Raw genomic sequence first — 26,185 nt, 5'->3', positions numbered from 1 at the left:
TTTCAACGTTTAGTTAATCTCCTTGATTGGCAGTTTGTTCCGCGTTACTCTGTGTATCGTAGTCACTGACGCCAAAAGTATTTTTTCGAAATCTAAAAGTGCAAATTCCAATTAGAGATAAAAAAAAAAGATCAACTTGAAACAATTAAGCGGGGTAGAGGAAATCCCTGGTCATGACTAATTTGAAAATTTAAATGTGTCGCTGAAATACTCGTTGTTAAATAGTCTTTTATCAATAAAATCATAAGACCGAATGAAAACCATTGCAGTAGTCTGTGTCCGAAGAAATAAATACTTGTTCCTCGCCAGCTGAAAAGGAAACTAAAACGAGTTCAAGATCAGCAATAACAAGACACAGAAATCGAAGAAAACTTGAAAATGAATGTTACTTGGCAACTTTACAATAGTTACTAAGTACTGATTAAAGGAGAGTTCAAGTCAGGTAATATTCCAATTACTTGCTTAGCCAATAAGACAAAGGCGAGCGCTGAATCGACGTGACAACATAACTTGAATAACTTAGCCACTCAGTGAAAATTCCGCCAAGTAGAAATGATTCATCTAAGACTTAAACAACCTGAATATCGTGACTGTAAGGTTTTGTTTTAACTTGTTCACGTTGGACAAGTCTTGCAAGCAATCAACTGCAAGCGTTGCGTACACGTATTTGTGTGAAAAATTTGCCAAAGGCGGAAAACCAGGATTGAGACCAGCAACAGAAGAAACTGAATCATTTTGTAACGTAAACTGCAAATTGCTGATAAAAGAATAGAAAACACCAAAGAGCTTCTTGTGAAAGTCCTGCGGCAAGGAGCAAAATAATAAAACTTTTTTACTTTCACTCTAGCAACCTGTAAACCGAAAAAAAATCTTTCTTTTAAGTGTTCGTGTGGGCAATCTTTAAGCAAAACCTTTCATTGTCTGAAATGGTTTAAATATTTTGTTCGGTTCATTCACCTTGTGTAGTGCATCAGCGCCGGTAGAAACCATTGATCCTGAATCGAAATTTGGTGACTTGAATTTTAGTCAGCTGTGAAAGCAGAAAAATAAAGGAAATGTATCTTTTGTCATAAAAACGCAGCGGTAACAACAATTTTTCACAAAAGTACCCAGTTCCTTTCGAAGCGGAATATTCCGTGATGCTCAGATATATATTTTTTTGCTATACGAAGAAATATAAAGGATATTTTTTGTTTTTAAAGATCTTCCTTCCCGATTTTTTTTTTGTTTGACAATTTTTATTTGCCTTGCATGACACGTCATTTACAATACTCTGAAATACTACTTACATTACTTACAATACTCACAATACTAACCGGACAATAACTACATCTACATTGCTAACAATACTTACTATACTTACAAAACTAAAAGTACTTACAATGTCCACACTACTTACAGAAATAACGCTGTCTTCTAGTGAACTTATGCCACTTACACTACTTGCAATACAATACCGACACTATAGTACAATACGATACTTATACTATTTATACCGTTATACTTCCTTCCCGATTTTAATGACATGTTAAGTCATATACATCATCTGTCCGCAGTAGAAGCTTCACACACGTTTCCTTTGCCCGGGCTAACAATAATAAAACTTTCGATGTAACAAGTAAACCCATAGTACTGCTGAAAACTGAGAAAGGTGATTTTTTTTTAATGTTTTTGTTTTGTTTTGTTTTTAAGTAATCTCTCAACATATGCCAGGATTGACAGTCAATTCCTGTTTCGCTCAAGGAAAAAGTTCCGCATACCGGAAAGCTAATTTCCTCATAATAATGTAATAACTTATAAATAATTTGGTCTAAAAATCATCCTTCGATTGTTGTAAACAGACCGTTCGGCAGGCTAATTCCTTCCTTGCTAAAAATGGGCTATTGTAATCACGAGCCTAACACTTCATTCCGGTGGCATGTGTTTGTGACTTAATTGCCTCAGAAATTCGGCGCATGCTTTCTTAGCTGAAAAGTTACTTGCAAAAAGGTTTAGCAAAGGGAATGTTCATTTCCCGAATTTACGAGCTGTTGTTGGCTTAATTAACAAAATGGCTAGTTGACCTTATTTCGCATGTTTGAAGAATTATTTGCCCTTTTGAAAAGGATAGGAATTAGTTTTACACCGGTACGAAAAACTGAGCTGATTTCGCCAACGAAAATTTCAGATTTTCTTTACAACTATAAAATCGGCGAATCAGGGCGCGCAACGAGAACAATTTTGAAGGCAAACTTCTTGAAATGTTTCTTTTAAAGACATATCTGTGTTAGCTAAAGCATCTGAGCAAATCAGGTATTAGCTTGAAAACGAGGGGGTAGCCAGACTTAAAACAGAGGCGAAGCAAACTTAGCCCCTTTGATTCATTTTTGCTCCAGTACAGTGAAACCTCGAGTTCAATTGCACGAAACCCCAATATAACGAAGTCTGCGGTATAACGAACGATATTCCTCGGCCCAGCGCGGCCTTTTAAAATGTATGGAACAGAACCGCGATACTTCATAACGAACCCTTGATATAACGAACCAATTTCCTTTGTCCCAGGTTCCTAGGCTGTCCTAGGTTCCATAGTTTATAGAAAATAAAAGCGACGGCCAGGATCAAAATTATTGTTAACTTGGATCCTGGCCGTACTTTCTTTCTTCTATTTTTCTGTAGGAATATCTGATATAAACTTTACTTCTGGTAAATAAATATGCGAGTGTAAACCGAGAAACTGGAGCTCAAATAAATACGCCCATTTTGTTTTGGGCCGTCTTGTCCGTAGTCCAAAACAAACAACGGCTGCCTAGGATACCTGCGGAAGGGAAACAACCTTAAGGTCAGTCTACGTCACGCATTACCATTATATATTTCTTTGAATTATGAAATGAACATTCGCATTCCTCTTTGTAATCTAATGTCCGGCATTTGAATAGGATCTAAAAAGACTTGGGAAACAACTGTAATTTTTAAAATACTTAATGCCGTAATGAAATAAAAAGATTCACAGGTTTTAATATACTGTCAATAAACTAGGGAAATTTCTTTGAGAATTCCGAAATCTGGTTGCGATGTTCAAAACTGACATGGGGCAGCACTAAAACTAGGAATCGGGATTCCGGATTCCGGAACCCGGAATTGGAAATAAGTTTCTCACAACGGAGAGAGAAATATTTAATGGTCAAATATATGGGCCAGTTATTTAAACAGAGTCTCACCTAGGCCACGGCTTAAGACAATCAGTGGGCCTCCAAATCTGTTTATAAGTTGTTTATTTTTAGTAGATAAATAGTTTTCTAGTCTGGGATACAAGTCTTCTTGTTGCCGTCAGCAGCAGCCAATAGATCTGACTGTTGGCAAAATTGAAAATAACTTAGAACGTGGTTTTGTTAAAGGCCGCCTAAACTGTCGTTTAATAACTGACCCTATGAGTTGGGGTAAAAAATTCGGAATGAATAAACTGAATCACTCGTTAGCAATTAAACGAAAACGCTGTTTATAAAGGACGCAATATCTTATGGGACAGGGGGAGAGAACGTAAGAGACAACGTGTATTGCTTCAGGCTGTATAGATGGCGGACTCTCCATTTAAGAAGGGTAAATTATCTGATTAAACACTTTCTTCCTCTTTTGTTTCATCCATTTTCCGCCATAACCCGTTTCAACTTGTTTTGAAAAAGGCTGCTAAATTTTTAGGCAGTGAGGGGGAAAGTTCCAGGTGCGTCAACAGATCGATCGGAACCGAAGCGGGCAAGAGGAGCGAAGTCTGTTGAGAGTCATTTGGTGGATTTGCTGATTTTTAATTCCGGGTCGTAATTTAGTTATTTATTAATTATATATGATTTATTCACAAATACTGAATAATTCTCGAACTACCCAGCTTGTCATGTTGCTGTGATATGTTTGTCATTGGTGTTTTGCCGCGTAATTAAACAAGCTGTGAACGTATATTTACTGTAGGGTGTCTGTGCTGAGGTGAGATTTGTGGTTTCAAGAAAACGTAACATAGTTTCAAAAGCAAGATATAGGCTATGAAATTGATTTTCTTTACTGCGTCGGAGATCATTTTGAATTTTTTTAACCGTGGGAACAATCATTTTTCATCGGCAGGAAATAATGAGTGAATTAGAACTTTATCTCTGGTGTCCTGAATCGAAAAATATAAAGTTGCGTTTGACAAGGACGTCACTTCATTCCAAATAAACATTTTCGCTAGCAGTAAATGTTTCCGCATTTTTTACCCCAAATCATATATTTTACCATTAAATATTCCTCTCTCCGTTATAAGAAACTTTTTTCCAATTCCGGATTCTGGATTTTAGAGCCTGGGGCTGTCTATACCAGAAGACAAATAGGCCTTATCACGGTTTTCAACGCCATTTTGACCAGTAGGCAACACATCTTGAAATAACAGTGTTTGTATGGAAATCCGATGTCACATAATTTTCATAAAACATCGCCACTGAAAAATCCCTGAATTGGAAACTTTTGGCACTAAGATAAGGATTTAAAAAAAGATGGAGGGATGTAGCTGTGCCAGAAAGCGTCCAGTCGTGTTTTGAACTTTCCATACATTTCCCTGTATTTTTCCCGCGAACTGTTTTTAGTAGCAGTTCACGGCTCGTTCGCTATACAGACTGTAATCAATAACAATCAATGATTCACAGTTAAGAACACTTCTCTGTAAAAATCAAACAAACTGGGAAATGAAAATTTTTGACCGCCCCCTCAAATCTGGCATCATGAAATAGATCTTCAGGGGAGATGTGCCATGGTAACATCAGATGTTTGTTGGCACCACAAACTCCAATTTTGAACTCAGAACCTGCTGTGAAAAGTGCCAAATGTCAGACACCATTTCTTAAGTCTATTAATACACTAGTTAAAACATTAATTTTATTCGACTTTACTCACGTTTCCCAATTCCTTTCTCATTTGATTTTCCTTTCCTCTCCAACAAAATGTCAGTATCGCGATAAAAAACTAAATTCGATTTTGAGACGGAAATACGACTTTATATTGACGGCTACTTGGGAGAAAATATATTCCGTATTGGGCGGAGTCGCGAAGCGACGGAGCCCAATACGGAATACATTTTCTCCAAACGCCGTCAATATAAAGTCGTATTGCCGTCTCAAAATCGAATTTAGTTTTTTATCGCGATACTGACATTTTGTTGGAGAGAGTAAACGGATAAAGTACAAATCGTGCGCTGATTGAAAGAGAAATTCTTACTTCAGTTAAACTGTAGCCATGGTAATATCCGTGCGCGAATTTTTTTCTCGGGACGGGTTATTTGAATTTTTGGCTTTAATTTTTACGTCAAAACAAAGAAAATGCAAAAATTTACAGTCCATAAAGCACCTACCATTGATGAAATAGACCAACTAGTAGGTTTGAACATTTTACCAGCAAAATTTATTGAAAACTTGTTACCGCCGAGATATAAGCTTAAACAACAACATGAAAACAGTGATGAATAAACCTCACAACCAGAAGCAAGAATAAAAAGAGCAATTATACTAGTACCTAAAAACGAAAACAGAGCATTGTTATCCTAGCTTAGATGCCGTAGAGATTTAGAAATTTGATAGAGATCAAGCGGCGAAGAATGCTGTAAAAATTACCGAGTCTGCCGTTCGGCGCTACGACAAGAAGATCAAATTGACAGACCTTCAGGAGCCATGAAAGAGAACGCAGCAGAGCTCTTGGAGCAGATAAGAGCCATCAGAAAAGAAACAGATCCTTTTGCTTTGAAAATGTCATAATTTATTGAAATTTAAACTCATTGTTATTTACCTTGGCCGCTTTCACACTCAAGAAAGTCTTTTAAGTAAATTTCTCTTCATCGAATTTTCCCTTACCTTCAAGAAAAAAGTTGTATCCGCTGTACCATGGTACATGTGCACGACAAAAAAAATATTATAAGTGGTCCTTGAACAGTGCCAGAAGCTTTGTATACTCAAATGAAAAGAAATAAACAACACCATCCAACGTCGCATGTTCATTCACAGAAGTAAAATTTTGATCTGTGCGCGCCGAACCCATTTAAGGACGTTCGCGCGAAAATGTTTTAACATTGATTTTTATTTCAAACTTCTGCTGCAGTTAGTCTATGAATTGCTTACATCTGAAATGGAAAAAAAAATGGGGGTCACCGACTTCGTTTCGGAGATATGACATCTGCAAGTTTGCGCTTATTTTGAGAAATCGGTCCTCGTCACTCGATATGACCTCACCGGTTGTTGATGCAAAATTTTTATAAACGAATCGCTGAAGACAAACTTCCATTGCCGAAGTTTATTTCAGTGGATCTATTAAACAAATAAATTCCACTTTTATTATCCCTAAAGCTACAACTAATCTTTAATAATTGTATTTACACCCCAGAAGTGGCACAAAATGTGCGGAGTTCGATCGCGCGTGGGTAGATAAATTAAAAAAAAAATAACTTCCCACATTGATTTTTCTTTCGCTTGATGACAGTAAGCAGATATCTGTCAAAGAAGGTTAACCGTCTAAAAAAAATTGGGGGTAACCCACGTTTTAAAACTGCAAAATCCAGTTGAAGTTGTCGAAGACGTGAGAAACTTACGGAAGTCACGTTTTTGCGTGACAGGTCGGAGAAGCACTGGAGCCTAAACAGGGTTATCTATCGAGATAATATCGAGTCATTTGTTTTCGCGAGTCATTTGTTTTCGCTAAACAGGGTTATCTATCGAGATAATATCGAGTCAATTGTTTTCGCCCGGTGTTTTCGTTCGAGTGTGCTGTCAAACCTCTGATCGTTTAAAGTTGTTTATTGTTATTCTACCTTCAAAACTTATACAGCTGTTTAGCCAATGCCAGGAAAATGCATCTATAGCCGTGAGCGAGGCGAAAATGTGAGAAGTAGGCTTATTTATTTACCTAGAATAGGCCAGGTATGTGGAGATTGATTGTACACGGGATTAGTGATAATAAAATTGCTTTCTTGTATAAAGGTAAGACTTTCTCGTTTACTGTCAAAACTTAAAGAAGCTGAAAGGTGACTTCGTTTGACGAATAGACTAAATAAAGTATTGCATTTCAATTATTTTATTCCATCGAGAGTCAAGTAAATATATTTAAAATCTCTTGGCGCGAAATACCCGCAGGTATCGACGCCTTTTCTTGGACTTTTTGTTGCAACCTTAACCCGTCTAATCGTTTCACGTCGATTTTTCGTTTCAAAACTGCGCAACGGAGATGAATTTCCCCCTTTCCCCTCTTTCTAATGCTGTCACGTCGGCCGACATGTGTGTTTACCTCCGTCTTCCTCAGTGTATCGTCAACCATGAATTGCGCGTGACATTGCTTGGCGTGTGCGTTACCTGCGCACTAAAGATGCGCATAAACAATTAGCCTTGCTGTCATGCTTTAATGACAGTTTTTGAGCCAATCAGAAAACGTCTCAGCGCAATGGGAAGATCCCCCAGGATCGCGATTAAATTCGATATTTGGGAAATTAATAGTTTCCGCGTTACCATGCGCTAGGCAGTATAAACATAAACAAGCAACAAAAGAAAGTCGTACAGTGAGACAGAAGTGGCCATGTGTGCATGGCTGCGTTTGTGTGTTCTACGCTGTTTCTTATGTTCTTCTGTGGAACGGACAGTTATGCCAAAGAGAGTTACACTAACGTTTGGGCTGTGAAGGTTCTTGGTAGCAAGAGAGAAGCAGAGGAGTTAGCCAGTAAATATGGTTTCTCATACGACAGACATGTAAGTCAAATCTGTTTTGCTTTGTTGCAATTTGCATTTTAAGATTTTTTTTTTAGAAGTTTCGATAAGCTTGGGAGCTAAGGGTTTAAATTATGTAATCTTGTGTGTACGAAACATTTTTCCCGGCAGTTATTATAAATTTGCTCTTTATAAAATGCACCATGTTTTAATTATAAGGCTGAATTATATATTAATCCTCCTTTGTAATACAAATGTTTATTGTTTTTTATGTATTGTACTGAATCTCGTTGTACGTGTGAAAAATAAAAATTGAATTGAAATTGAATGATAAGAAAAAACTGCCTGATACGTATAAATGTTATGTCGATGTAGGCTAAATACGCGATACACAAGGAAGCTAGGGCAAGTTCGTTTCAAATGCATAACGAAGACAGGAAAGGATTGAAAATTCAAAACATGGCGGTGTGAATAAGCTTATTGCAAAAGGCCTTCGTTTTGAACACATCTGCAAAATATAGTTTCTTGGCTTAACAAAGGTTATAGATTTCATGCAGTCAATAGGAACGAATTTGCGATAAAAATTTCTCACCTGATCTCCTTTGTAGTTCTCGTAGTTGTTGTTCTGTGGAGTTTCTTGGTCGATCAAATCGATTTGGTGACATGGTATCATGTCACAGCCTGCTGCACATGTCACAGCCGGCTGCACACAGCACAGCCTAGCAGAGTCTGAAGATTTTCATTCTTAAAAACAAGAAGCTTATAGCCACATCCTTGTTTACATTGCACTGTTGTTTTCTCATTGGAAGATCACAAATCTTACACCAGCCACCTGTAAGTCATTTACAAGTGTGTGCAAACAAACAACAGTGTACATTTGTACATTGTGTCATAACCATGAAACTTTTTGAATTGCGTAGGTTTAAAAGTGCTCCTTGCGGTTCTCTGTGCAATATAAAAAAAAGATTATTCCAAATTAACTTGTACGGTTTGATATTCTCAGATGACTTCGGGCATACAACCTTGGGTACCACATGTTGTTTTCATCTAAGAATTGGCAAACCCCTGTCACTTTGCAGCTCAAGGTAAAAGTACAAACCCCATATGCATTGTTACAAAAGGAAATTTTTCCAAGCCTGGATCATTTTTTCCAACCCTGTCATTCCAATAAATAATGAATGGTGCCTTAGCTATAAAGCATTGATGGTGTACCAGTATTATCTGCCGATAGAGTACCAACAAATAACTGTCAAGGTAAAAATGAAGGAATTATAAAATCACGTTTAATAATTAAACAAGTAAAACAGATATTGATCACTGTCAGGAAACACATCTGATATAATTACAATCGAAGTCCAAATCTTACCAGATGACCAGCCTTTTCTTTTAAATTTCAAGGGATTGGGTATAATAAATTATTAATAACATAATGCTGACTCATATCAGTCCAATGGAACTTCTTTTAATGAGTGATTCAGTTGGAATCGTCAAGTGAAACTATTGTCACCTGTTCATTTGTCCAATATATTAGTTAACTCATAGCTGTTAAAGAAAGTTATTGACTGCCCACCATGAAATCACCAACAGCATATCACTAAGTAAACATTCCTGGGCAAAATTCTTGGGACAGGTTTAAAAAAAACAGTGACTCCCATTGTTTTATCACTTATAAACACAGAATGTATAATTTATGCATTACTGTATACCACCTTGACCTTTCAAATGTGCATTTTGTTATAAGGTATATGACTAGAATATGAGCTGATTGAAGTCTCCAACAGTTTTTTAGGTTTATGGAAATAATCAGCCAACACTAAATTACCTTAGGATTTGCTGAAACTGTTGGTCATGACTGTGCGGTGTTTGTCCATGCACCATTAGTCAGTTTGTGACATTATTACTTTTATCGACAGTCTGTGAAGAAACTCTCAATTGATAAATTGTTACTGCTGAAAACTAAATTCAAAATGAATTCTCAGCTCTTCCAGGACTATCATGTCTTTAAAAGACCTGAAATGAAGAAAAGTTCAGAAAAGACTCAAGTATCATGTGGAATTGACAGAAGGCTGAATTTGGAGCCAAAGGTGAGACTTATATTCCTGCCACCCTTAAAGATCCCCACAATTCCTTTTGAAGCTCCTCAAAGATCTCTGAATTGAAGATCCTCTTAATTCTTGCCAAGATCCTCAAGGATCTTGAAAGATCCCGAGGATCTGATGAAGATCTTTAGTTAATGTTTAAGAGGATCAACAAGGACAATAAAAATTTTTTTCAAGGACTACCACTAACACTTATGTGCATTGATTAGGTCATCTTTTTTTTTTCTCTGGTGAAATTCCTCATTTTTCATTTTGGATGATACAAAGTCTAACAATACCAATTAACAAACATTGAAAATGATCCCTTGACCTTGCATCAGGAGCTTGGCCAGACCCGGGTAGTGTGGAGGCAAATCCTGGCTTAACAACCAGGGTGAGCCTGGCCAGGGATAAAAAAAAATACAAGGGAAGCCATGACTATGGGGCCATGGTAGGCCAAAACCAAAATTGGCCAAGGAAAAAGCCAAAAACCTTGGCTGGCCAGGGAATGAGAAGTGAGCTGGTATCTGGCCAGGGAGACCATGTCAGGCTGGCCACATTAAAAAAATTGTGGTATTAATTGAAGATTAAGGCCAACAATTTAAGTTGACCTGAGGAAAGTAATTACTACATTATGGCAAAACTCAGGATATTCCTGGCACACCAAGATGCTATTCTTAATGGGTGAGTTAAGTCTACTATGATTACAAGACAGTGAAGTAATTAACACTGATCAAATTGAAGCTTAACAAACTGATGGATCCATTATGCATTTAGTCATTTCATGTAGACATTTTCAAACTTAGATTTTCACATTATCATAATACACTGTATGAACTACATAAAATTGTATATAACAAATGAATTTCCTCAATAAATTAGTCATTGGATACTGCAAAATAGAACACAGTTGTCTCAAAAATACCTTTCTGTTATTTTCTAGAAAACACTAAAAAAATTACACCAGTGGGAAAATTACTGTACTGAAAACTAATAAACTTAAAGTTTAAATCCGGATCAGTTAGTACACAAATAATACCCAAGTTTCAATGCATTTCTGTATAAAAATCATTTGATTTTTCGTTCATAAACTTTCCCAAAAAGTAAAAATTACTGGCTACCTCAAAATTGTTGAGTATGTTGTATGTATCAGTCAATACCGAGTACCCTCCTCCTCCCAACCCGGCATTAGTGCATGGGCTCTTTTTCAACATTGGCCACCAGAGGGGAGGTGGCTGGCCATTTAAGACTACCCCAGGGCATTTGACGGCCTCGTGATTTTCACCTCACACCAATTTGTCGCTTCGTTTCAATGATAGCAAATGTCAGCAAAGACTATAATAACCTAGAAATATATCAATGAGATGGTAAATTCACATAAATATGGAAAGTCACTGATACTGAGAATTTACCCTGCGAACAGAGATCTCTTGAGTCTTCGTAGGAAGATCGAAGAGATCTCCGCTCCCAGGGTACAGTGAAATAGGATTGTATCCGATACTTAGCTTGGCATGAATATAGGCAATATAGGCTTTCATTAGAATATTATATGGTAAGCCCAGACACAAAGAAATGAATGTCTTCTGTAATTGTGCTGTGGCCGGGCATTTGTGACCCCACTGTGCATGGGGCATTTGCCAGTTTATTTGCTTGTTTTCATAAATGGTTAATGCTGGGGGTGGCCACTGCTGGAAATGACTGATGCATTGCCTTGCCGTCTTTGTGGTTTAAAAGTGTGGTCCCAAGCTAAATTTTCAGAAGTTATTGACTTGTGAGGAATCCTGTCAATTAACCGGCTACTCAAGATGTTCCAAAAACTTATTATCCATAGTGAATCAGTGAGACGAGCACTAAACCTGGACCACTCAGCCATCAGAAGCAACCTCGTTCCCAGGGCCTTTCCTCTTCTCGTCCGAGGGAGCGAGGTCCGCTCCCTGGGACGTGAAGAGGAGAGGCCCTGGAAACGAGGTTGCCATCAGAAGTTAACTTAATTACTTAATTAAGGCCACCATTTGTATAATTGCAGCCACCCACACCGTCCTCATATTCTTGGGTCTTATGAGTTTATTCTTAAATTGTTATTATTTATGCTTATTTTCAGATTAAATGGTTCATGCATCAGAAGGAGAGAAAGTATAAACTCCTGTCCACCCATTTTGAAGACCCTATGCTTAAAAACCAGTGGTACATTGTAAGTCATTCTCTGTAACATCCTTTCGTAAATATCTTTAGCTCTTTTTCCGTGTTATGTCGATGTTAATTAATGCTGTCTTCATATTTGTTATCCTGAATAAAAGGATTTTTTTTATAAGACAATTGTCACTGTAATTAGGAAAGACTGACTCATCATCATTAAGCATTTAACCTATGGTATGTAACACTCAGATATCACTTTAATTGTCTAATAAATTGAACAAATTGTCAAAATATATCTCTTATAATTAATAAATCGAGTTTGAGTTCCATGCTATAACTGTATAAGATATCTTATAGACTGAGAATTTTTTTGTCCGATTTCTGACCAAAATGACATGAGAATACAAGTAGTCATGAACTTCAGCCATAAATTAAATGGAAGACAGAAAAACCAAAGTATAATAAATTATTTGGTACATAAATCACAGACAAAAAAAAAGAGGATTTAGGAACTATCTTACAGAATTCAGTCAGTAATTACCTCTGAAGAGGGCAAAGCTCACACGACTCACCTGGCTTATTAAGAGAATGTTGAACTCGGATGGAGATACATGGAACTGGTATCTCAAGTATCCAGCTGCAATTATAACCCCAGTGACCTCTCTGCGAATTTGATACAATGATGGTCTGAATTCTGTGAAGTTTTTGCAACAGAAAAGGGCAGTCGAGTGATAATCTGGAACAATTATTGACATTCGAATAAACAAGTACATTAGCCATTGTTCTATAAAAGCTACCGTGTGTTTGGAATCCAAATTCTTACCCACAGTAAGAATATGTTTAAATGTACAAATAAATGGCAGTGCAGATGTAAACAATTAGTATGGTTTTACAAACGGTTCTCGGCTCTCTCCAGAACAAGGGTGATAATTAACGTAAGGATTAAAAAGCTAATCTGTGTGAAGCACGAGGTATTCTTCTTCAGCAACAAATGTATTCCCCTATACAAGAAAGCCACTGCACAAAGGCTTAATAAGCGGCCTTTTTTTGCTCCATAGCTCGCCTCGCAGATTTTCTAAACCTTTTTTTCGGCGCGATTGAATTATTTGAATAGTTTTAGTCAGAATGTTAAGATAGCGTAATATTGTTCTACAGCACTTCTGTTACGTTACTCGATGTCATTGTGTTATGAATACGATAACGTGTCATGAACGACTCACACAGGATACATGCAGACCTGACGAACGTTTACCATTGAATCATTCCTTTATATAAGTGTCAAACCATCCAGTGTCCATATAAGCGCAATGATATTTACAGCCAAACGACTTCGCACGGTCAAAAACAACCTACGTATGACAAACTCGACTGGAACACCCTCAGATGTTTCTCCATTGTATCTTCTCCTTCCATTTCGCCCGAAATCCCTGCTAACTTGAACCACAATCTCGTACTATTATTAATATCTTTTCAACACCGTCGGCTTTTATCTCCCCAAAATAAAAACGTACAAGGTCTAAACATCGATTTCATGTTCATGTTAACTATCAGATAGTGAGCTGTTTATTTTGACCTTTCGGGTTCGCTTTTAGATCCCAGTCAATCTCCCACCCCGGGGGGGTACACCAAACAAAATTGGGTAGGGGTGTGCGGCCCGCTTCCCAAAACCCTTACCCTATTTATGACCAAAATCTGCGATTTTCCCTACCCTATTCATGACCTGAAGTAGCTTCTTGTAAAAAAAAAAAACAACCCAGGACTACAGTGCAAAAATCTGTACCCTATTTATTACCAAAATGGGGGCAAAGTGGCTAAAATCGATACCCTATTTATGACCAAAACAGCCGAAAAACCATACCCTTTGGCGCCGCACATACTTATATATCCCATATAAGGGAGTACCCCCCCCCCCCCCCCGGGTCTCCCACAAAGCGAAATGTCTTCTCCGTGAACTCTCCAATTTCCATCGTTGAAACTGTCGAGTACCGTCGTACTTCTTAGCAGAGATATTCATTTTACTGCTTTAAAAGTTAGAAAACGATATGGCCGCCAATTTGAAAGATATTTTTGAGCATAGGACAAAAGCTTTCCTTTCTAGGCCCCACTAATTTCACCTATAAATATATGGGCACATAAAAGATTACTTTCATATCTTGCCTTCGGAAAGTGTCACCCTGGACTTAGATCCTGCATCTTTAGTGCCTTTCGGAAGTATGTTTTCTTCCATGATATCTATTTCTTCCTCCTCAACATCAAAAAATCGCGAAATGGCCATCTTAAATGGAATGAGATACCACGTCGTAATATTAAGAGATATACCTGAGAAAGAATTCAAATGAGAAATTCGTCGGCTTCTCCTCAATATTTTGTTAAATGAAAATGACTATATAGAGCGTTTTCATTCACGTGACTACCGGCCATATTGGTTTACTGAAACAAAAGAAAGTATTTGCATAAAAATAGAGTTAAATTCCCTGAGGTTTTAAGTTTGGGACACCGACATGGCCGCCATTTCTTTGTGTTGGGACACCAACATGGCCGCCGTGACGTCATGTGAAAACACTCTATTGAAAATAGGTCTCGCCAATTAGTTGCAACTCGTTAATTTTTGTTTTTCGTTTATTTTTCGACTTTTTTTTCTTGGTTTTTTTTTTTTTTTGGTGTGTGTGTGTGTGTGTGTTACTCGTGATTTCTACCTCCTTTAAATTCTTTTTCTTCTGTCTTTGGTTGTAATAACTGTCAGTAATAACATTAATTTTATCCTTAAACAGTTGTAAGTCTGGCACGCCTAGATTAGCTCTCGCTGCCTGCAGGCCATTATATAGTCTCTCTTTTTTGCTAAACTAGTCATGAGTAACTTAAAAATTAATACTCCCGCTATAATCACCTCGCGCGAGGTGATTATAGCAGGATATGACACAATTGTTAGATCAGCCTTAGCGTCTAACCAAGGGGAATCAGCTCAGTTAATTCAGCGAGTTGAATTCAGTAGACACACAACTGTTGTTCAATGGTTGCTTGTATTCTACAAGTTCACTCTACAGCTCAACTACAACATTCTCTACTTATAAAGAACTTCTCGCGTTACTTTTATGTTGGCCGGAATATGATTGACAACCTACTGTCAAACACTCGTCAACTACTAATGTAGGCTAACGTAAGCCTTACCAGGATTGGTTAGTGTTGGAATTGTAATGGGTACACTCCCTTTATTTATTGAGGAAAATGTACCGTTCTTTCAAGGTTTTCATTATGCTCTTCGAAACGTCCAACCAAAAAAAGCAACGGGAGAAATATAAAGATTACAATGAACATTTCTATCGATAAAAATTACATTTTGACAATCATAAGTTTGTAATATACTAGGATGAAGTTTACAGAGCACATATTTACAACTTTAAGTTACCTTATTAAAAATACAGTACGTGGTTACAGAACAAAAAGTATTGTCATTGATAGTCACCTTCAAACGGAAAGATATAAAGATTATTATTATTCAGATTAGAACAGTAAAAAGCATGTATTATATAACTTCCCAACACCGAGCAACAGATAAACCGAACAAAAACCAATGATAAAATAATACGAGTGTGAGTTAGTACATTGTTCGTATTTTTATTGTTTAACACAATCCTCGACCAATGAGATCGATAGAATCTCTATAATCACCTGAGTAATTATACTAATAATTATTAAGTACAAATTATTGTTAACATTATTTTCATTATTACATCATAAGGCATTTCTGAGTTTTAGTTTTGTTCTTCCTTACATGTAGGAAAGACCTGTTGGATCTAGCAAACCAACATATAATGTAGCTTCTGTGTGGGAAGCTGGCTACACAGGGAAAGGAATTCTCGTGGCAGTAGTTGATGATGGAGTTGATGGCAGCCATCCGGAACTACGTGCAAACTATGTAATTGTCATCTTATATAGATCTCTTTTCCCGTGTTAAAATTTCCAAGTGATTCAGTAATGCTTGAAGTGAACTGCAGGCTCGGTATTCACCTCCTAACAAAAAAGAAAGCTGGTTTGCATGGTTTGTGTGCTTATTGAACTCTTGATTTTTCATTGACCCGTAAAACCCTCTCCCCTCTCCTCCAACCTGTTCAAATGAAATAAAAACACTTCACCTATAGTTATTCTTACAATTGAAGTCTACTGCCACTGAACTGATGGTGTGGTTATTGAAGTTTTGATTTTTTATTGGATTGAACACCTTGTTGCAGTTGTTATCTGTCTTAGGGAAACCTTGTTTTACTTTAACTTCGTTCTTTTTGTCCGTAGGTAGAATTCACTATACAATGATCTTGCAGATTTTTATATTCCTAGTAACGATACGTGTAATATTATATTCTTGTTTACATAAACGTGCTCGTAAACTAATCCAATCACCAGATGTTTCACAGAAGTTTTAGCAGGTGCTCACTTCACTGCCTCTTTTTGCACTCGCGCTCATCCCCAAACCCTATCTGCTTTCTTTTTTGCTGCCTGCAAACAGACAAGGTGCGGTTTACTTCTTGTCAACTACTTCTAACCTCATTCAAGTACCTTTTTCTTTAACTTGATTTTTAAGACAAGCCCATCTCTATTTGGAATGATAATTTTGTGGTATTGTTGTCAAAAGCCAAGTATTTAGTCAGGTTTTTTTTAAAGTACCTGTCCTTCTTATTCAGAATCTAACAGCTAGCTTTGATTATGTGGAAGGAACGAACGTTTCTTTTGGGAAACCAGTACTAGGGTAAGTTGCCACGTAGTCTAAAGGCCCGTTTAAACGGTTTCACATTTGACAAACAACTTTTCATGCTTGGTTTGCCTGTGTAAGGATTGTAATTGATTGGGTGAAAAAATAATTAAGGACGATTTGGGAGCGCTTGGCGTGAGGGCCACAGCAAAAGATTTTTTTTTTTTTTTTTTTTTGCATTTTGTTTTTCCAGTTCCGATGGTTCGACAGTTCTCAAATTTTACGATTTTCTTTACACGTGATGTGTTTTTTAATAGGTTTAGAGAGTTACTCCGAATTCTAGGAACGTTATTAGCATACTGTGCTGTTGAAATTTTATCTTTTTAAAGGTTTTAATAAGCATGTATGTTTCCTTAGTGTTTTTTGTCTCTTTCCAGCCACGGCAATAACTGTGCCGGTGTCATAGCTGGTGTTGCCAATAATAGTAAGTGCGGTGTGGGATTGGCATACAATGCGAAAATTGCAGGTAATTGTCTGTTTATTTGTTTCATGTCAATTTACAGATATAGTACTATGACGATGAAAGGTAGATAAAGTGAACTGTTTTGTGAAGCATCAGATACGAAGGGTTTCCATTCAGTACTTTTTAACTTTGCGCGTGATGTTCTATACATCACGCAGTGGGCTTGTAATGGTTCTTGGATTGCCTCCAATCCTTGAAAGAAATTATTTTATTTCTTCCTCTAAGTTTTAGGGACTTTTCAATCGTAACACTCCATGCAATCCTAATATTTCTCGCCTTGTACCGGAAGGAAAGGTAGCCTGCATGATGTTTGACACCTTGCACTCCAAATCAAATCAGTGGAGCAGATTTCAACTACAGCGGAAGTCATTGTGTTGTGTTCTTGGGCAAGGCGCTAACCTCTGACATTGCCTTTTGTCTGATCAGATCTATAAACGGGTACCGGCGAGCTATCAGGGAAACCAAGAGAGGATGAAGGTATCTTCATCCTCTCTTGGGGAAACCTAACAGACTGCTATGGGTAACCCTGTCATTGACTAGCATCCCATCCAAGGGGGAGGTAGTAAACTCATAGTCACTCCTTATTGGGTATCCTGTAATGGACTATCATCCTATCCAGAGGAAGAGTAGCCATACTCCTAGTCACTTATCTTAGGTATCCTGTGATGGACTAGGATCCCATCTGGGGGTAGTATTATTTCATACTGGGTAGTCTGTGATAAGCTAGCATACCATCTAAGGGAGTTGCGATATACTCTTAGTCACTTTATGCCGCGGAAACCACAGTAAAGGGCTAGCTATGCAGGTTACTTCTGGCATGAATGTGATAATTTGTCTTTACCTTTTCTTCTCATCTAAATCTGTAGTTAAGGGTGACACCTTGGTGTTGAAAGCAGTTAATCCTGGTAACTGTTTCCAGACCCCTTTTTAGTTTGGACAAATCAACTTGTCATCTGGCTATTTTTATCTTCTCTTGCCCCAGGTATTCGCATTTTTGATGATGAGGGTATGTCAACTGATGTAACGGAGTCGAAGGCCTTAATCCATGAAATAGAAAGTGTTGACATCTATTCCAACAGCTGGGGGCCAGGGGACATGGGCTTGGAAATTCAGGGTCCTGGACGACTGACGAGTGAAGCTATAAGACATGGCATAGAAAAGGTTTGGTATGAAGTAGTCTTTACTGTATATAGGTCAGGGGCACCCAACGGATCGTTTCGGTAAATTATCTGCTCGGAAGGCCCTTAATCCCCTACAACTTTAAACGGAATTTTCACCTCGAACGTTCGTGATGTGGGAAATTTAAGGCCTAGTGTTTTCGGATTGATAAAAATTTGGTTTTGGGTACCGAAGAAAGGTCAGCTAAGATTTTCGGAAAGGAAATAAGACCTAAGGTTTTCGAGAAATGGACAAAAATGGCCTAGTAATTTCGAAAAGACTTAAGTTCCCCTAGAATGACCGAACAGATAAAAATATTATAGCGCAGCCTGAAATGAACCTACAGAGCTTTAAAGGCACTCCAGATAGCCTAAAATTGCGTTTCAAAGGATTTGAGAGAAAACTGTCGTTGGGTGCCCCTGTATAGGTGTACAGGTATTCAATGTTTGAATTCTTAACTCAAAACGATCCCAAATGTATTTGGAGGCTTTCAGACTACATTGTTAAATTTGAGTACATACTTATTAGGAGGTTTACATTTATGGCTGGATGTAAATATTTGATTGGAGTAGATCTGCAAAATATTTTTGGTCGCGGTCCTTGTGGTACAGATATATGAAGGACTTAACAACTAATAAAACGTGATGCTTGTCTTCAACAAGGTCTCAGGTGCGGTTCATACGTGGCAAAGACGTTCGTCTCTTGGGTTTTTTGAATTCTTGTAGTGGCCAGTTAAATTCGTAGCGTTTTATTCTTTTTTTTTATAAACCTGAGGAAATATCACTACAAGCAAGATCCTTACCTACCCGCCTAAACCACGTACCCTTTGTCCATTATACGTTCCCCGCTTGTTTTCTCGAGTAACGTGCTGATCCCTGAATAAACGCTGGGTTCAAGTAAAGCATGGCTGTAAGAGGTCGAGTTCTAAAGAATTCACTCGACAAAATTTAGACAGTAACTCTTGGAAAAGCAAAGAAATTGTTGTTTTGCCTGTTGTTAATGTTTTGGTAGGGTCGCGGTGGCCTAGGTGCTATCTACACCTTTGCAGCTGGAAATGGTGGCTTGTCAGGAGACAGTTGTTCCTATAACGGCTATGTTAGCAGTATTTACACTATTGCTATTAATGGTGTGAACTCTGATGGTTCCAAACCGAGCTACGCAGAGGAGTGCCCTGGGATCCTGGCCACGGCGTACAGTAGGGATTTATTAAATCGGATTGGAAAAGTCGTAAGTATAAACAAAAGTGAAAACGGTTGTATAGTTGCAGTTATATTAATGTTGTTGGCTTTTGTTTGTTTTTCTGGGGTGTTATTTTTGATAGCGATTGTTTCTTGATAAATTATACAGGTAACTGCTGATGATAAGGCAGGATGTATCGATGATTTTGGAGCAACGTCAGCAGCTACTGCCATGGCGTCAGGTCTCATTGCTTTGACCTTGCAAGCTAAGTAAGGCTGCCTGTTTTGTTGAATAGGCGGGGATGGCCGGCCAAAGAGGCCGATATACGTGTACCTTACTCCTCGCCCGTGAGGGTTTATTTATGACCTGCCGTTTGCTTCACAGCAGAGAGTATAGAATTCATTTTGTACCTTTTCACTTTAGAGACGAGAAATTGTTATCTTATCACAATCTAAGCATAATTTACTTTAAGGCTGAATTAGGCCAAGGTCCTTAGTTTAGTCGTTCGTCTCTTGGGTTCTTATCAGCATATTGTAAAGGATGCAAAGTTGGCGCAAAATGCAGTGTTTTATGAAAAATGGATTCTTATTATTATATGTTACTACTGTAGGTACGTTGTAACTAAATCCTGTAACTAAATCAATTTGTTTTAACTAAACAGACAAGTAATTCGTGTTGGTTTTTACGCAAGCACAGCAGAAACACTATATAAAATGAAAAACTTTATCAGTTATTATATCTCGTGCTGAGCAACCTCTTCTTTTTCAGCCCTTACTTAACATGGCGTGACGTACAACATATCATAGTTTACAGCGCAAGACGAGCTCCAGGAATCGCAGGAATCCCACTTAAACGAGGACACTGGATCCAAAACAAAGCTGGTTTATACGTCAGCAAGTATTATGGCTTTGGGCTCATGGATGCTGGCAAGATGGTGCGCCTGGCACAGAACTGGACAAGCGTGCCTCCTCAGTTGAGATGCGAGATTAAAGGCGACGATATCAACAAGTAACTGCCTCACTGTATTGTGTTGTTGGTTGTGCACTATTTGATCCAAGTATTGTTTAGGCTTCTGTGAAAACCTGGTAATTAAGCGAAGTCACCCCTTTTCTAGTGATACCCGTTATTTTTTCTTTCCCTTTACTTTTCTATATTTTATGTTGGTTACATACCTCAGACCTCAATGTCTCGCCCTTTCTTTAACACCTATTCGCAATGATGCATAGAAAGTCAAACTGGAGTTTTGATGGCCTTCTAAACAATCGATAAGCAGCACCTGTGCAGCCAGTGAGAATGAACGTTTGTTAATGGTAAGACCCTATGTCATGCTTACGGTGGCAACTTGATAGTACTATATGGAAATTTGACTACGCCAGTCCCATTAACTGCCATTGCGTTTTTTTCTCACCTAATGCTTAAATTACAGAGCAACGCTACAAGCCGACGTACTTCCAACACTAGTCCGAATAGAAACATAATTTGCTCCGTGGGCGCTGTGTTTCTCTCCCATGCTCATGTTTCTCTCCCTTTGGTTTTTCTTTCGCTGTTTATTTTTTTTTCCTCGCCTGTTATGAAGAATAGACAGCCGTGTTGTCGTCAGGATTACAAATGACTGCTTTTCAATTTCAGGCCAATCCCAGGTACAGCTGGGATAACATTTAGGAATTGCCTGATAAATCGCCTTGAACACGTTCAAATTAAAGTAAATCTTGATTTCTCTCGCCGCGGAGACTTGTCGCTACAGTTGACGGCGCCTAGTGGCACAACTTCTCCAATGACCCGAAAGCGTAATTTTGACAATCTCCTGGGAATAAACAATCTTACAGACTGGGTCATGACAACTTTGTTTCATTGGGGAGAAAGTCCCATAGGACAATGGGAGCTAAGTATTGCTGATCTGGATACAAGATACCCAAGTACAGGTAAAGGTCGACTTCTCCTTTCTCACAAATCATCACTCACCATAGTTTTTCTTCTGGCTCTCTTCGGGGATCCTCTGAATTGTATTCCACTCGTCCTTTAAATCATCTATATACACCCAAAACGGTAGGAGGCGGCAAAACAGTTATTACCTTGGTGCTAGATACGCAAAGCCCTATTGCTGGACTAACAGTTGACTATTGTTAAAGTGCACCTTACCACCCAATTTTTTTTTTCTCTTAAATAAATCTTTGCACCTGTTCGAAACATATTGCGCTATTTGGCGCCTTTTTCAACCAAATCTTGACTTTTTAAAGTCTGTAAAAGTTACGAAATCTAGCGATCATCTGTCCCATGACCGAGCTAGTAAGGGGCATGGATCTATTCCTTACTTGACGTCACAAACTGATTTGCATTGTATTAAATCTTTGTGAAAATGCATGCAAAGCAGTTCGTGACGTCATGTAAGGAATAGACCCATGCCTCTTACTAGCTCAGTCATGGGACAGATGATGGCTAGATTTCGCAACTTTTACAGCCTATAAAAAGTCAACATTTAGTTTAAGAAAGACGCAAAAAGGCTCAATGTGTTTCGAACAGGTGCAAAGATTTATTTAAGCGAAAAAAAAAATTTAGTGTTAGGTGCACTTTAAGAAATAATACTGAAGACATGTCTTAATTTGGGAGGTCTTCGTGAATCTGGTCTGTGGAATCCAGATTGATTGGTGCGGGTTCGAGTTCCAGTAATGGAGTCACTGTGTTGTGTTGATGGGAAAGCCACTACACTCTCAGTTGCCTTTCTCCACACAGGAGAACAAGTGGATGTTTCTCAGTTTGCAAACAGGCTAGCCCGGGAGGGGAAGGTGGAAAACCGGCTTTGATGGACAAGTGAAGTTTCCCTGCATTTCGAACTTGGAGCGTTTTCGTGACCTTTTTGCTCGCCGTCATATAAACCATGAAGCAAATTAAGTGCAGTAACTCTATGTGCTTCGGCTGTTTGAATTGTTTTTCTGTGAAGTAGGTCTTGAACCATGCACTCAGTCAAAAATGTTGGAAGGGTCACCTTTCTTTCCCCCTCTCCCCTTAAATGTTGATTTTCAAGAAGCCGTAGTGAAAGAAGACTTGTGAACGCTAGTGGGGGGAGGGAGAGTACGTCCTATACAGGTTATAGCGTGATTTATATGGTGTCTTGGTGAAGTGTTACTACAAACTGCGACTGAGTGTGTTGGTGTAACTGCATAGTAATCATTGAAGTTTGAATGGGATTCGAACCTGTGACCTTTGCGATATCGGTGCTGTGGTTTCAATCCATCTGGGAACTGGTCACTTTGTGAGAGTTTATTACAAACCCGGAAAATAAGCAACACTTGTATTACAGAGGACACGGGTTCGAGTCAAGTTCTAGCTTAAAATGTTTTCAGGCTTTCCTTTCGCAACTGCTTTAGTTGTGCATGCATAACTGTGATTGTCTATCACCTTTAAAATCTCCCATTCGACATTCACAAATTCCACTCTCATTTAAGTTAATGATCGATCAAAAGTATTTCACTTGTCCGCCGATGTAGCATCACAGTTTCGTTGGACACTGTTGTTTTGGTGCACTATAGTTAGCCTGGTGGCATGTTTTTCAACTTTCTCTCTCTTTCTCCTTGTGTTCACATGGCATGGTGTCTTTTTGTGTTCTAGGTACGCTTTACGGCTGGTCCTTGATTTTGTATGGAACGGCAAATATCTCCCATTTTTTTCCAACCCCGCCAATCCAGCCAACAGAAACGTTCAATGATACTAAGAAGCCTACAACGACGAAACCAGGTTGGCTAACATTTTTCTCTTTCATTTGAAGTATTTTTATGAAACGAACGAGGTACAAGGAGTGTAAACTGTCTCAAGTAAATAGACACCTTTTGTCGAGCGCCTTTGTGTTTCAGGTACAGTGTACAGCAGTTCGCTGCCTTTGTTTTTACAACCCCCAAACGCCCGCCAAGTCAGCCAATGAGGATGCTTACTATAAGTAAGAAAGCTTTATCGACGAGACTTGGTAGGCTAACTTGTTGTCACGCCGGAATGCTTTCTTTTTCCAGCTAAGTTAATAAAGTAAATCAGTCTAAATCGATTCTAAATGCGCATATGCATGATGCTTTAAGGTCTGTAGTTCTAACCAGAACAAATTGACGAATCTGGTTGGTTCTTATACTTAATGCGCCGTGTATGAATACCAATTGAAAAGGGAGTAAGTGCACTCAGTTGGTGTCCGTTTTGTTCCCAAGCTATTTCAGGCTCTAGCAATTCCTAGGAAAAAAAATATATGGCCCATGCCATTCTAGAATTGATCGGCCGGGATTACACTGGAGATGGGGTTATTTACGACACACGTATGAAAAGGTTCTCCTGGCAAATTTTTCGTTACCGAGTAATATAAAGTTTTTATCTCTCTGGTACATTTCGTTTCTTTTTTGCTTATGTAAATAATTGAGCGCGGAGGGATTCAGTTTACACTTTCAAAGTTGGTTTAAGCTCTTGGATTATTAACATCTCGTGAATTAAGCAGTCGAATTTGTTGCGGCATTTGACATTTCGATGTAAATTCTATCATTATCAATGTAAAGTGGCTGTTTCTTCGTAGTTTCAATAAATATGAGTGAAACAATAAGCAATATAATAGACATTTGTTTCTTTTTGTGCTTATTTAAATAGCTTAGCGTTGATGTACGTCCAAACCATGTATGTGCAAACTGACTCCATCCACGCTAAGCTTTTTACATAAGCACAAAAGAAACAAATTGTCTATTATATTATTAATTGTTTCAACTCTATTACACTTCATTTTTGTTTTTGTAGATTCTTCAACCTCCTGGAAGTTTTTCTTGCTCATAACTGGCGTAGCACTGTTTTTTGTTGTGGTGGGTTCAATCTCTTTGCGGTGCTGGTGTCATAGATGTAAAAGCAGGAGCAGAGAGAACAAGTACGTGGTGGGATAACAGCGGATACAGCGGAAACTTGTAGTGGTTGAGTTATAGCTTCGGTTCTGAAACAGGAAATGCAAAGCTTATGAACTTACGATGCGGCACCTACGGTAGACAACCAAAAAAAAAATTTGTATGAGACCGGCTTTGTTGTTTGTTTACTTTTTGGAAATGATGAGATCCTTATTTCTCGATTCTAGCTTTAATGAATTTATTATAGAAAAGGTAAAGAGAATCTGAGACATTATCTCTTTATTGTAAATGATTTGAACCCAGGAGTACGTAAATTATGATCATCCGGGTGAGTGTAGTCCTGAGAAGGACTGTTTGTGGTGACTTTGACTGACGTTTCGACAACCTTCAGAGTCATCTTCAGAGTCAATTGAATTGTGGAACGTCAGTAGGTGGTATGTACGTCTCTGGTTGTTAACCTGATTGGTCAACGAAGTCGAGATGTTATTGGTCGCCGTGATGTTATTGGCTGTGAAGACTGTAAAAAGTGATTGGTGCTTTTCGATCCGTCTTTTGTTAGTCAAAAAGTCCGTGGGTCTATTGTTAGTAAAATGTCTATTGTTTGTCTGTTTCGTTGTTGTTGTCAATTAGTCGTTTGTATGGTGCAGATAGTTGTAGGCAACGGTTGAGCCGCGTTTGTTCTAAGTTAGTAAACCGGCTTTCCAGAATGAATCGTTGGTAATAATTTGTACTGTAGGTAATGCAGTTGCATTGGCAGAGTCCCAGTCGATTCTGTGGTTCGTTTGTAAATGGTGCTCAGCAACGTGACTGTTGGTACCACCATTTCTAGTTGCTCGTTTGTGTGTTCAGTCAGTCGTACGTTTAAATTTCTGCCGGTCTCACCAATATAAGTGGCCTGGCAGTCGCCGCATTTGATCTTGTAAACTGCTCCCTGTCTGCGGTTCGGTTCGTCTTTGTCCTTTACTGTAGTAGTTGCGGGAGTCGCGTCGTTGTTTGTGACGTTAGGTTCAGTGTTCTTGTAAGTGTTACGTCCAATATTTACATACTTATCTCTTTATTGATGCTTTTTAGATTTGGTAACTTTCACTTTGAGGAAAGCTTGTAACTTAAGAAATGTATTTTCGCTTGTTTTATTTATGTAATTTACCAGAAACCTTAGATACTAAGTATACTGAATATTTTTGGTACTGATTTTACAAGGAAAACTTTATTAAGTATTGACTAACTTATATAATTTATGAAGTAATAAATAATTTCGTAGATGCATTTTATCTATTTAACATTTTTATGAGCCATGTCTTGGTCAGTGTTAAATTTATTTGACAGAAGGATTCCTGTCCCAAAACCGTGAATTCTGTAATTTATTAGTCAAGAATGAATAAAATTCATTGTTATTTATTGTTATTTATTTACTGTTCTGATCAGTAGAACTTAACATATCGTGCCTCCACTTTGTTGAGGATGAAGTGGCTTAATGGTCATTGAGTTTCGAAAATATGGGCAGAATATAGAAATTTCCTCCCGAGACACGGAGTTCAGAACTAAATAGTTTAAGGTTAAGGATCTGATTTAAAAGCCGTAATGGCGTGTACTAAGAAGAAAAAATCTAATAGAACCGTGAAACTGACCAGCAAATTAACTTTTTACATTGAAATTACATGAACACTTATGCCCGGTTCATACGTCGAACTTTACATGAGCCGAACTAATCATTTGGTTCAGCGCATGTAAAGATCGACGTATGAATCAGTTAGTATCGACAGATTTGTATTTGGGTCGACCCGCCGTTCTATTCGTCTGCGCCAGTCGAATAGAACGGCAAAAGTTCGACTTTGATTCAGACGTCGAACTTTTACATGTGCCGAACCAAATGCATACGTTACGTATAAATT

General features: G+C 38.2%; 1 protein-coding gene and 1 pseudogene across 2 annotated transcripts in view; one reads left to right on the top strand and one right to left on the bottom strand.

Annotated features, from left to right (window-relative positions):
• The window catches only part of LOC146482777 (uncharacterized), a 158,456-nt pseudogene that overhangs the window by 103,075 nt on the left and 29,196 nt on the right, over nucleotides 1-26,185 (bottom strand). The window lies entirely within an intron of this gene.
• Nucleotides 7,459-25,697, top strand: LOC146482781 (furin-like). Its single transcript, XM_085106859.1, has 13 exons — nucleotides 7,459-7,721; nucleotides 9,659-9,763; nucleotides 11,859-11,948; nucleotides 15,672-15,809; nucleotides 16,570-16,634; nucleotides 17,015-17,103; nucleotides 18,083-18,261; nucleotides 19,270-19,485; nucleotides 19,606-19,706; nucleotides 20,206-20,445; nucleotides 21,067-21,359; nucleotides 23,044-23,169; nucleotides 24,196-25,697. Exons 1-13 carry the CDS (start codon nucleotides 7,560-7,562, stop codon nucleotides 24,333-24,335), a joined length of 1,944 nt encoding a protein of 647 aa, XP_084962985.1. The 5' UTR covers nucleotides 7,459-7,559; the 3' UTR covers nucleotides 24,336-25,697.

This window comes from Pavona decussata, unplaced genomic scaffold (assembly GCF_977016875.1).
Source record: "Pavona decussata unplaced genomic scaffold, jaPavDecu1.1 SCAFFOLD_44, whole genome shotgun sequence".
Lineage (NCBI taxonomy): Eukaryota > Metazoa > Cnidaria > Anthozoa > Scleractinia > Agariciidae > Pavona > Pavona decussata.
This window is presented reverse-complemented; position numbering and strand designations above follow the sequence as displayed.

Coding starts and splice junctions, on each gene's coding strand:
- LOC146482781 (XM_085106859.1), top strand. CDS start 7,560: ATGGCTGCGTTTGTGTGTTCTACGCTGTTTCTTATGTTCTTCTGTGGA. Junction 19,707..20,205: donor GCTTTGACCTTGCAAGCTAA/GTAAGGCTGCCT, acceptor CTTCTTTTTCAG/CCCTTACTTAACATGGCGTG. Junction 21,360..23,043: donor TACAAGATACCCAAGTACAG/GTAAAGGTCGAC, acceptor TTTGTGTTCTAG/GTACGCTTTACGGCTGGTCC.